This window comes from Carassius auratus, unplaced genomic scaffold (assembly GCF_003368295.1).
Source record: "Carassius auratus strain Wakin unplaced genomic scaffold, ASM336829v1 scaf_tig00217373, whole genome shotgun sequence".
NCBI lineage: Eukaryota > Metazoa > Chordata > Actinopteri > Cypriniformes > Cyprinidae > Carassius > Carassius auratus.
Genome location: NW_020529032.1, coordinates 47,501 through 59,716, shown reverse-complemented (window position 1 = coordinate 59,716; position 12,216 = coordinate 47,501). Strand labels below are relative to the sequence as shown.

Below are 12,216 nucleotides of genomic sequence, written 5' to 3'. Positions count from 1 at the left end.
TATTCGGTCGGTCTCCTGCTGTGTCTTTAGGAGCAGAGCTCAGCCGTTCTCTCATAATGAACAGCGTTCCTGTGACGGTTAAGACGAGAGAGACGGGCCTCTGCTGCTCCTGAAGACTGATTATACCTCCATATACACTCAGGTTTCAGGACGTCTGATCACTCAACTGAGCTAATCTGAAACTTAACTCAAAAACATGTGCGGGAATAAACACATACTTGCTCATAAAACACTCAAAAAAATGCTAATATATTTAAATTGTATTTGTTGCACTATAACATTATTTATGTGAGCCTTGTTTTATGTAATGCAAAATATATTTGAATTTTATAGTAAAAAAAAAAAAAGTTTATACAAATATTTTTATTTTCATTCTTAATGCAATATAGTATTTTTTACCGTAAAAAAAAAAAGAAAAAGAAAAAAGATCAGTCTTCCTCTTTACAAATCTCACTATCGTAATAGACCTAAAATAATCCATATTTAACTCAATATTCATTTATCTTTGAGGTGAGGTGGTACTCTGACAGATCGCCTTTAGCACAGTTTATTGATGAAATAATGCTTGAAATAAGGTTTTAATCTCTAATAAGATTTTTTTGGAGAAGCATCTGAGTTGATCCCTAACTGAGAAGAACTGCATTAAATCTCCTGCGTTATGAACGAGTGACATCCGAGCAGTAAAGCTGTGTTTTGGGTTTATTCTCCTAAATGAGCATCATTGAGCCGCTGGGAAGAACAACACTGTTCCTGGAGCATCAGTATGCAGAGAACGACTGAAGACACAAAGAACGAGCAAGAGCTTGGATCCACAAACTGAATGTTGGCTTACTGTTGGCAAAATGACATCTGCATATAAAATAAATTAAACAGGGTTTAGGGTATATTTGTATATATAGATAGATATATTCCAATAGAAATGACTCTTATAAAACATGAGAGCATGCATGCTTTCGACTAGTATCCCGTGAACCCCGTTTGTTCGTCTCTTGAGACGCTGGTGTGATCAGGGTGGTCTTTAGAGACCGGGCCAAAATGTTTCCTTTCTCTGGTGTTCTTCAGCTGAAAGAGAGAAAGAGAGAGAGAAAGAAAGCCTCGCAGGCTGAACGAGTGCTGGGTGACAGTGTTATGCAATCCCTTGGTGCCATACTCTCAGTGTTTTGTGAATGGTAGCGAGAGGGAGTTGCTGGGGGGCGGAGTTGGACTTCGGCTGACTGACAGGTTCCACGAAACCAGAAAACCTTTTCATTAAAGAGAAAAACCGGAGAATATTCAGGACACTTGATGACACTGCTGCTGGCTCCCTGCAACATCCCAATGAAAGGTGAGTTTTCTAATGCTCCTTTTTCAGTGTAATGCATGCTTGCATGTGCATGACTTTTTCAGGCAAATGCAAACATTGTATCACTTTGATTCTCATCAAAACCAGTTTGACTTATTTCCCTTTCTAAATAACTCATGCAAATGGTAGTTTTATACTGTAACTTCTTATTTACTGTGATTTCATGACAGTGCAGTCTTGTCATGCACTATGGCAGTTTTCTACATTTGCGTCTATTAAAGACACTTAACCTCGGGAAAGAAGTAATGAGCTTTGGTGACACAAATAAAAACTCAAGTTTGTCCTGATTCCAGCGTTGCTCATTGCTGGGATGTTTTCAAACACTATTGAAGGTGTTTTTGTAATACATTTGAAAGCACAATTTATCATCAAGGATGCAGTAAATTGATCAAAAGTGATGGCAAAGATATTTATGATATTGCAAAATGATCACAAGTAAATGTGGTTATTTTGAACCTTCTAATCATCAAAGAATATGTGTTCAACACTGATAATAATCAGAAATGTTTCTTGAGCAACATATTTTCATGATTTCTGAAGATCATGTGACACTGAAGACTGGAGGAATGATGCTGAAAATACAGCGGAGCATCACAGAAATACATTACACTTTAACACAGATTCACACAGAAAACAGTCAGATTAAATTACAATAATATTTCACAAAATTACATGTTTTTTTTTGATCAAATAAAAGCTTTGTTGAGCAGAAGAGACTTATTATTTTAAAACATTACAAAATCTTACCAATTCCAAACGTATGAGTAGTAATTATATTTGTCTACAATTGAAAATAAAACCTTTAGATCATAATGTTTTACAAAATCGTGAGAACCAGCTGACTGCAAAGCAACCTCATTAACTCACATTGTGCAATTAATTATTTGTGCTTTATACAAGAAAGGTGAATGCGAGCAGCATGCACGAGGAATTTCAGATCTTCATGCATCGACACGAATCTGTCACGTGTGTGTTATACAGTGTGTAGATGTTTTCTTCAGGGATTTTTCCAATGCTTGCGAATCAGTTCAGTAGCTATGCATCCCAACACTGAGCTGCCAAATGTGATTATTGACCCTCCTGTGGAGTTTGACCCCACACACCGACTGCGCTCGAATATCTGGATTATTTGAGGATTTCTCTGTCTGTATGTTCCAGCTTTATGTCGGCAAGTTGAAAGATTTACTCAGAGCGGCTAGAGACTCTGGCAAACAGCAACATTTGGCAAGATGCCTTTTCTGTTTTTTGTTTTTGTTCTGCAAGTATCTACCTGCCTTGAGAGCTTTTCTATTTCTGTCATTTGTCGTCCTGTGAATCATATTTTTTGATGTCACAGTGCTCAGAGTTTGCTCTTTGGGATTTGAGAAGTACTTGAGCTTATATCGAGCCGCTTTGTCCTTCTTTATCACGTCACACGTGAGCACAGTTCAAAACATTCGTGAGATCTTCTGGAAACTGTTGAGACGATACATGTGAGATTATCAGGGTGTTTTTAGGAGAGAGATCTGAGATGAGGGAGACTTCCGCTGGTCACTTTGCTTCTATTTCTCATGGTTTGAGATATGTTTAGATCTTTTTGTAACTCTTGAGATGATGTGTTTGAGAATGCAGCAGGTCTGTTTGCATTCCACTGGTGGAGAAACTGTTGAGATCTATGCCTGATCTTTCTTATCTTTTGGTGTTTTTGAGAAATCCCAGGACCGTTTGAGATCTCTTTTGAATCCTGAGATATTATATGTGAGATAAACAGGGTTTATTTTCTCATGAGGAACATCTGAGGTCAGTTTGCATCTCATTGGTGTCTAGGAGAAGCAGCTGGGATGTTAAAGAGGTCTATGTGCGTCTGCTCTTCTCTTTTGGTGTCTTTGAGAAATCGGAGGATTTTGAGACGCGTCTGAGACTGTAGAGATGAGATGTGTGAGATTAGCAGAGTGTTTTTCTCAGGAGAAACATCTGAGAAACATCTGAGAAGCAGGGGGCTTTAGCAAGTCCATTTACTCTCTATTTAAGCTCGTCTGTGAAAATACGATACACTGAAGTCTTATGAAGCGAAACAATCAGTCTGTGCAAGAAAATGAACATTATTTACAACATTATTACGTTTAATCCACAGCCTGCTAAAGCGGTTCTTAGTGCGTTCACGACTGTCTGGAGCCGAACGTCCTCTCTTATGATGGATGTGTGAACACAAACATTTTTAGGTGAACTATCTCTTTAATTGACAGAATGTTGCAGCTTTCCGTATAAAAACAGTAATATTGTGAAATATTATTAAAATGTGAAATAACAGTGTTACTTTAAAATATAATTTATAGCTGTGATAAAGCTGAATTCTCAGCATGAAACAGCAGAAACTGTTCCTTACATCGATAATAAATCGGCATATTTTCATGATTTCTGAAGGTCATGTGACACTGAAGACTGGAGGAATGATGCTGAAAATACAGCGGAGCATCACAGAAATAAATTACATTTTAAAGTACATTAAACTGAAAACTGTTATTTTAAATTGCAAAAATATTTCAAATATTTTCTGTTTTTTTCTGTATTTGTGATCAAATAAATGCAGGCTTGATGAGCACAAGAAACTTCTTTAAAGAACATGGCAATTCTTACTGATACCAAACCTGTTTCCATGTTGTAATGAAGATATTCTGAGTGTTTTTAGTCAAACTTTTATTTAAGTTTAGTAAAGTACATCAGACCTCAGAGTTTTTCACATGAGGTTTTTTGCTTGCAATAAATCAGATCACATTGTTTAGTGATCTGTTGCAACAGATCGTGACAAAACATGCAATAAAATGCCTGGAATTGAATGGCTTTGTGCTCAGACTGGTTTACGAGCCGCATCTATAAAAGGATCTGGTCTGAATGGGTGTGTTCAGATCATATATCGTCATGTTTTATGAGTTAAAAACTCTGTCACCGTGAATGAAGACTTCAATTGAATCAATTACTCCATAGGCTACACTGATTAATGAATTAAACTGTCCACATATGTTTCATTGCATTCGATTTTATAATGAACAGCATTAACGAAGAACAACAAAGCATTCATCAGATTCTTCTAAACACACTTTTGTCTTCAAACAGGAGAGAGAGAGATCACGACCAAGATGGACCCGTCTAACGGGCTGGACCGGCCGCTGGACAGCGTCCCGCACACCGAGGTGAAGATGAAGGACAGGGGACAGTGGAGCAACAAGCTGGAGTTTGTGCTGTCTGTGGCCGGAGAGATCATCGGATTGGGAAACGTGTGGCGCTTCCCGTACCTCTGCTACAAGAACGGAGGAGGTGAGGAGACGTAGAGTTACTGAGACAGCACCGAGATAATAATGATCATATTCTCTGTACATTTAAAAAATAGCCAAAACGTGCTATTGATATCAAACCATGTGCAAAAAGCAATGCTATAACATGGTAAATCTCAGTTTAACACAATACATGTCCAAAAACATGCTATTCACCATAATACTTGTCCGTACAAAACCTGCTACATGGCTAAGAAGCACATACCCACATAAAAAAAAAGAAAACATGGTATTACAATGGTACATGATTTAAAAATAATGGTGCATGTCTAAAAACATGGTGTTTGCATACTACATGTTTTACCATGTCTTTAAAACAAGGTATTTTCATGGTGCATGTCTAAAAAATTTAGTTTTACCATGTCTTTAAAACAAGGTATTTTCATGGTGCATGTCTAAAAAATTTAGTTTTACCATGTCTTTAAAACGAGGTATTTTCATGGTTCATCATGTCTTTAAAAACAAGGTATTTTCATGGTGCACTTCTAAAAAGTATAGTTTATCATGTCTTTAAAACAAGGTATTTTCATGGTGCATGCCTAAAAAATTAGTTTTACCATGTCTAAAAAACAAGGTATTTTCATGGTAAATGTATAAAAAAAGGTAAATGTACAAAAGCATAGTAATACCATTGCAAATGTCCAAAAAAAATAATAATATGATATTACCATAGTATTATTAGAATAACACAAAGCAAAGCAATTTCCTTAGTAGCCTATATGTCCAAAAAAAGGCATAATCAAGGTACATGTGTATATATATATATATATAAAATCAGTTAAAGTGTGATTAAAGGTTGGTCTCTCTCAGCAGTCGGTGGGTTAAGTAACATCAGCTCTCGTGACTCTCCAGAAGTTCAGCAGGTAAACCAGTGGGTTTCAGTGAGAGCCAGTCAACTTTAGTCCAGTAGTGCAGATATTTGACCTCCGAGCAGCCCTCGCCCTGGAGTATAACCTCATTAACACACGACTAGCTCACATTCCTCAGATGAAGGAGCACAGACAGAATCTGGGAGTGTCTGGACTTAACACTGTGAGAGAGGTTATATTATAAATATGTGCAAAATATATATTTTCTACTCACTAAGTTATTATTAGATGTATTATTTAATTAAATCAAATTTAAATCAATTTTAATCAAAATATTTATTTTAATAAATCTATTATTTATTGACTTATTTATCAAATGTATTCATTTATTATTTATTTATTTTAATTATTTTAATAATTTAATTCTAATGATTTATTTCATTAGTCTGATCTTGTGTTTCAGTGGTTACAACATCTTTTCTACTCACAGTTGTACTGTTAGATTTATTTATTTATTTAAAACTTCATATTAATAAATCTATCATTCATTTAAATACATTTCTTTATGTATTTTTATTAGTCAGTTAATTGTAATCAGACGTATTAATACATTTATTTAAATACATTTTTAATCATTTTAATGAAATGTATCAATTTAATTATGTTTTTATTAATTTTGGTCTTGTTTTGATTTAATCAAATATTTGTATTTATACAGTTATTTGTTAGATTAATCTTATTTTTTATTTTTTTTATAAAAAATAAAATAATAAATAAAAAACTTGCTTTAGAGGATCCAGCAGCAAAAGTTGAGGATTTGATAAAAATTGACAAGGAATCCGAATGTGTTTAGCGTTTGTCAGGTGAAACTGACCCATTGATCCAGCCATTCAGAGGTTAAAGGTCACAGCTGTTGTTTGATCAGTCTGTAGCGTGTGTCCATACAGAGATGGTTGGGCCTTTGGAAACATCTCTTACTTCTGCTGAAGTCTGATTTTTTCTTCCAGGTGCATTTTTCATTCCCTACCTGATCTTCCTCTTCACCTGCGGTATTCCCGTGTTTTTCCTGGAGATTTCTCTGGGTCAGTTCACCAGCGAGGGAGGAATCACATGCTGGAGGAAGATCAGCCCGCTGTTTGAAGGTGAAGCAACATGAATGATGTCGGTTACTCTGACCTTTAAATGTATGAGAAAATTAAAAACATTTCAATACGACACGACCAGTGTGTTTGTTATATAAATGCACAGGAACCATCTGTACAGAGAACAAAAAATATTTGTTTTTTAATGCAATACAGGCACAAATCCCATGTTTTTGTTGTTTTGTTTTGTACTACTAGATACAGTTTTTTGTTTTTGTTTGTTTTTTGAGGTTGTAATTAACAATATTATAGTTTTCACATAATGTTCAGTTAATAGACATTTTATTAATAAAAAATAATTAAATACCCCAACATGCTTTATCTGTGCAGAAATCAGTGTTATTTTAATATCGTTTGTATACTGTTATAGTATTTATTAATATTTTGTAATTTTATTTTTATATTTTCAGTTTTCATTTAAATGTAAGTTATGTGCGTTTGTGATTTTTATTAGTTTAATTTTTATATTTATGTTAATATTTCTATTTAGCTTTAATTTATTTTTTGGTAGTCTTTTTTTATTTTTGGTATATTTAATACTTTAACTGCAACTTTTTTCAACACTTCTAATTTTCATTTCGATTTTTTTAAGTTTTACGACTAGTTAAAAATAAAAAATAAAAATTTTAAAAGTTAAAATTATCATCCAATTTTTATGTTATGGTATTTTAGATTAACCGAATTTCAGTTTTTAATAGTTTTTATTTTTTTATAATATATATTTTTTTGTTTTATATATATATATATATATATATATATATATATATATTTTTTTTTTTTTTTTTTTTTTTTTTTTTTTTTTTTGAGTTTACAACAACAAAACTGATTTCGCTTTTATTTATAAATTAATTAATTAATTAATGACAAGGTGGTAATCAAGAAGTGACATCATTTGGACCTTTTCTGCAGCGTGAAGTGAAGTGAAGAACATGATGACATTGCATTTTCTCCGTTTTTGACACAAACTGTGGTGTTATTGGATCTGTAGGGATCGGATACGCCACTCAGGTCATCGTGGCTCTGCTGAACTTCTACTATATAATCGTTTTGGCCTGGGGAATATTTTACCTGTCCTTCTCCTTCTCCTGGATCCTGCCGTGGTCCTCCTGCAACAACACCTGGAACACAGGTGAGAACACCATCAGTTCAGAAATCTGCAGCTTATAGTGTATTATAGTGCGTTACCATTGGCTCAATAGATTCTACTGTATATATAACCCAGAGATTCCTGCTGTTTTTCAGAATCCTGCATAGAATTCCAAAGACGGAATGAATCCATTGACCAAAGTCACCTAGAGAATGCAACATCGCCTGTGATCGAGTTTTGGGAGTACGTTTTATTAGTATCTTCCTGTCAATTTTCACTGTTCATTGAGTTTGTCGAAAGAATAAAAAACCTACATTGAAAAGCAATATATCTGACTCCTCAAACCTGGTGATGAAACCCCACACTGATGTCACATTTTCTGGAAACTTCTCTAGCGAACTAATAGAGGCTGCAGCTGATGTGTAGTTTCTGTCTCTCTGTAGACGCAGAGTTTTGCGGATCTCATCTGGGATTGAGGAGATAGGAACGCTGCACTGGGATCTGGTCCTCTGTCTGTTGCTGGCCTGGGTTCTCTGTTATTTCTGCATTTGGAAAGGCGTCAAATCCACCGGCAAGGTACGTGAGATAAGTTCATTAAAATGTAAGATCACATGGTTGTCCTTTGAAATACCTTGAATCACAATGCAATTTCTTCTTTTTTTTTTTTGAGAAAAACGGTAATAGTGATAGACTAATCTATCTATATTTGACTGTTTTGATCAACAGTTGATTGATGGCATTGATTGATTGATTGATTGATTGAACTGTATCTGATTGGCTGAATAACAAATTATGCCAAGTATCATTTCCAAAACCTACTGACTATAATCTAGATATTTTATTATGAATAACTGTCTATTTACATTTTGAAAATGTTGAAATATTTGTTGTATTTTATATTTAATATATTTTAGTCCACTTTTTTAATAATTATTGTGTACATTTTGTGTTCATCTTGTTATTTTAAAATAAATATTAAAAGTATTTCTAAATATAATTTTTTTGTGTAAATCTTATTTGCTTTTATTAAATTGCATCATGATAAATATCATGAATAACGTAAATGAATATCGTAAATAACACGTGTTAGCATTTAGCCTCATGCTGTTTTCCTGTCATGCAACAGGTGGTGTACTTCACTGCGACCTTCCCATATGTTATGCTGCTGATTTTACTGATCCGAGGGGTAACCCTGCCAGGAGCATCCCGTGGGATCAAGTACTACCTTTATCCCGACCTGGGGCGATTAGCAGACCCGCAGGTATCGTAATTAGCTTTTAAGCTGAATATTTGCTGATATACAGTCATATTGCACGGCTACGAGTGTGATGTTGAGTTCATACAACAGTGAGACGGCACAAATGTGTAAATGAATAAGAAACAACGACAGAAACATCTCATTTTGTCAATTTGAGCTGAGCTCAAGAACAGTTACTAATTCAAAAACGTCACTTTAGAACATTAGTAATGAAGGAAGGTTGAGTTGCTTCATTAAAATCTCACTCTATTATAGAGTATGGTGAGAGAGAGATGGACTGAGCGAGTGTGATTACCTGCATCTGATACAGCATTCATTCTTCAGCTCAATCTCATATTCACAATAAAACACAAGTATGAATGTCAGCTGAGGAAAGCGATATCTTTGTCAAACTATCCTTTCATCTGTTAAGTGTGATTTCTGAGGACAGCGCTTCTCGCTTCATTTGTTAACTGAGTCTTACAAGCTATTGTTGAAAGTAAAAATAACTTCCTTGTTTACAAATCTGTTTCAGTGTATTTCAATATAAAATACTTAAATGCGGATGTACTCAGAAAACCAGGCTTGTCACCATCTAAATGCGGAACAATGTAACTAAAATTACCATCACAAACACACACACATTGTTTCTTAATAATAAATACTATTATTATTTATATAAAATATTATTTATTGAATAAAAATATTTAATAAACAACAGCAACAGCCATCATAAAAGTTGTTAGGGAATTCAATCAAAACCACAAAGACAGCACTCTGATATACAAGATTAAAGTTATATAAAATATAACGTGATGAGATTTTGCTCTTTTGCAAGTAAATAGTTTTCACGCCATATCTCAAGTCGAAAGATCCTGTGATTTGTCTTTCCAGATGCTTTAGTCGTGGTCCAGAGCAGGATGTCCAGCAAGGAAACTTTGTTTTCTGTACTTCTCTGATTGTGTCCATCTGTGCGTTTGACATCTGTTCCGACTTTTACATCAGTGTCACGGGAAGACCACACAAACCCCTGTGATATCTGAGAACAGGCCACAGCACGGTCACCGAGATCCATCCCAGCATTCCTTAACATCAGACAGAACAGCTTAAAACCTCTTCTGATAAAACTCTGTCAACTGGAAGAAGCATTTCTGGTTGGATTTGAGAGATAGCATTGTTTGTGTTGACATAGTTTTATCTCAGAAGTATTAAAGTGAGGTCAGAAAAAAAACTTATGGGTGTAGATGAATAGCTAGTCAAATATTTGCCACTTTTGGTTGGATTTAAAAGACAGTATTGGTTGTGTTGATCTCATTTCATCTCAGAAGTGTAAAAATAAGGCCAATTCAATAAAACCTTATGGATTTAGGCAAACAGTTAGATGAAGTTTGTGGTTCTTGGATGGATTTGAGAGATTGCATTGCTTGTGTTGATGTTATTTTATCTCAGACTAAATCAAATGAGGCCTGTTCAACTAAATCTATTGGGTTCAGCTAAGAATCTATAGAAAGTTTGTCATTTTTGATTTGATTTGATTTAGGAGATAGCATTGGTTTTGTTGACTTTCACTCTCTGAAGTATAAATTCTAATAGGTTTACATGAACAAGTAGACAAAGTAAGGATTTTTTGTTTGGATTTTAACGATAATGATTGCTGTTTTGACATCTCTTGATCTTAGATAAAAGCAAAGCCAGATTTCACTAAACCTTCAGCTCACAAGGTAAACGGTTGATCAGATTAGTGATCTAATGCTTCAGAAACTTGAAAATCAGTCATCAGTTTCTATAAATACCAACATGAATTGACATGCATAACCCATTTCAATTCTGTAAATGTTGGATTTGTAAAGTAATGGCTCTTGTTTTGGCATCTTCTGGTCTTAAATGTATACGGATGAGAAACTGAATGAAACCGTGAGCTAGAAAAGCAGCATTCATAAGCCATTTTCTCTAAAGTGTTCAAAGATATTTAACGGTTTTTAATGACTTCAACCTCAAATAAATCTCCTTTTGGTCAGTATGAGCATTTTGGTTGGATTTGAGAGATAACAATTGATGTGTTGATGTCAGTTCATCTCAGAAGTACAAAATGAGGCCAGTTTAACCAAATATTGTGGGTTTATGTGAACAGCTATGTGAAGTTTTTGAAATCAATAATCGAATGCTTCAAAAACGTGAGCATCATGGGTCCGATTTTGTTTTTAAATCAACATGAATCGACATTCACAACTCATTTTAATTCTGCAAGGGTTGACATATTTTGGTCTTTGGTGTGTAAAAATGAAGCCAAAATTCAAGAACACCTCAGCAGGAAAAGTAAATTGTCGGGCAAAGTTAGTCAAATCTGTCAACTAAGGTGTGAATAATGTAAGCATCCAAATTCTTATGTCTTGCTGGGACATCAGCACAGTTCTGGACCTCAGGTGATAAATGTGAGGTTTTCAGGGAAGTGTGAGGAAATATTCCAGTGGAAAAACACAGTTTCTTCATGGTGTAGTCCCGGCTACAGAAATGAAGTGATAGAACACAGGATTTACACTTTCTAGATGACAAAACGGTGAAAAACCCAAGCCTCACTCTTTTTATAAGACAGAGGTCTTTTACAGGTGTGTCCCGCTTTAGCAGTTTATGTGTCATAAAAGCTACATCCACATCGCCCATAACAGAACATGAACAACCTGACTCCAGCAAAAATCAGAAACCACTGTGATTCACGATGAGCGTTTGATTGACAGGCTAATAGGAAAACCACTGTTTTTCACAGATCATGTCTAAACCTGTTTCAGGCATTTAAGGCTATTAAACAAGAGGTTACACAAGCTCTAGGAATCCTACAACAGCTCTAGTCTTTCATCTTGTCCATTCAGGCTTATTACCTGAAGCCAAATGAGTTTGTTAAAGCTGCTAAATACATCACAGGTAACTCAAGTCACTCAACTTTGGACATGCTCTGCTGTAGCCTACGTTGTGTTTGTGATCTTTGGTGTCATGGAGGTTAAATAATCATAAATAGTCAGCTAATAAAACAAATGAAAATGAAACCATAGTAAACAATCAGTATTTTGGAGCTGTGATGGTATTTTTCTGGTTTCAGGTGTGGATGGACGCAGGCACGCAGATCTTCTTCTCGTATGCCATCTGTTTAGGTTGCCTCACTGCACTCGGAAGCTACAATAAATACAACAACAACTGCTACAGGTGTGTGTGTGTGTGTGTGTGTGTTCACTTGGATTAAATAAATGCAGAGCACAAATTCAGAGTGTGTGTTAACATACTTGGCCACACGTC

General features: G+C 35.0%; 1 protein-coding gene across 1 annotated transcript in view; it reads left to right on the top strand.

Annotated features, from left to right (window-relative positions):
- Nucleotides 1-1,292: 1,292 nt before the first annotated feature.
- The window catches only part of LOC113100850 (sodium- and chloride-dependent GABA transporter 2-like), a 16,431-nt gene continuing 5,507 nt past the window's right edge, over nucleotides 1,293-12,216 (top strand). Inside the window, exons 1-8 of the mRNA XM_026265372.1 lie at nucleotides 1,293-1,324; nucleotides 4,436-4,636; nucleotides 6,470-6,604; nucleotides 7,593-7,733; nucleotides 7,847-7,934; nucleotides 8,135-8,267; nucleotides 8,818-8,952; nucleotides 12,023-12,126. Coding sequence (XP_026121157.1) covers nucleotides 1,318-1,324; nucleotides 4,436-4,636; nucleotides 6,470-6,604; nucleotides 7,593-7,733; nucleotides 7,847-7,934; nucleotides 8,135-8,267; nucleotides 8,818-8,952; nucleotides 12,023-12,126 — 944 coding nt within the window. The 5' untranslated portion in view covers nucleotides 1,293-1,317. The remainder of the gene's footprint in view (nucleotides 1,325-4,435; nucleotides 4,637-6,469; nucleotides 6,605-7,592; nucleotides 7,734-7,846; nucleotides 7,935-8,134; nucleotides 8,268-8,817; nucleotides 8,953-12,022; nucleotides 12,127-12,216) is intronic.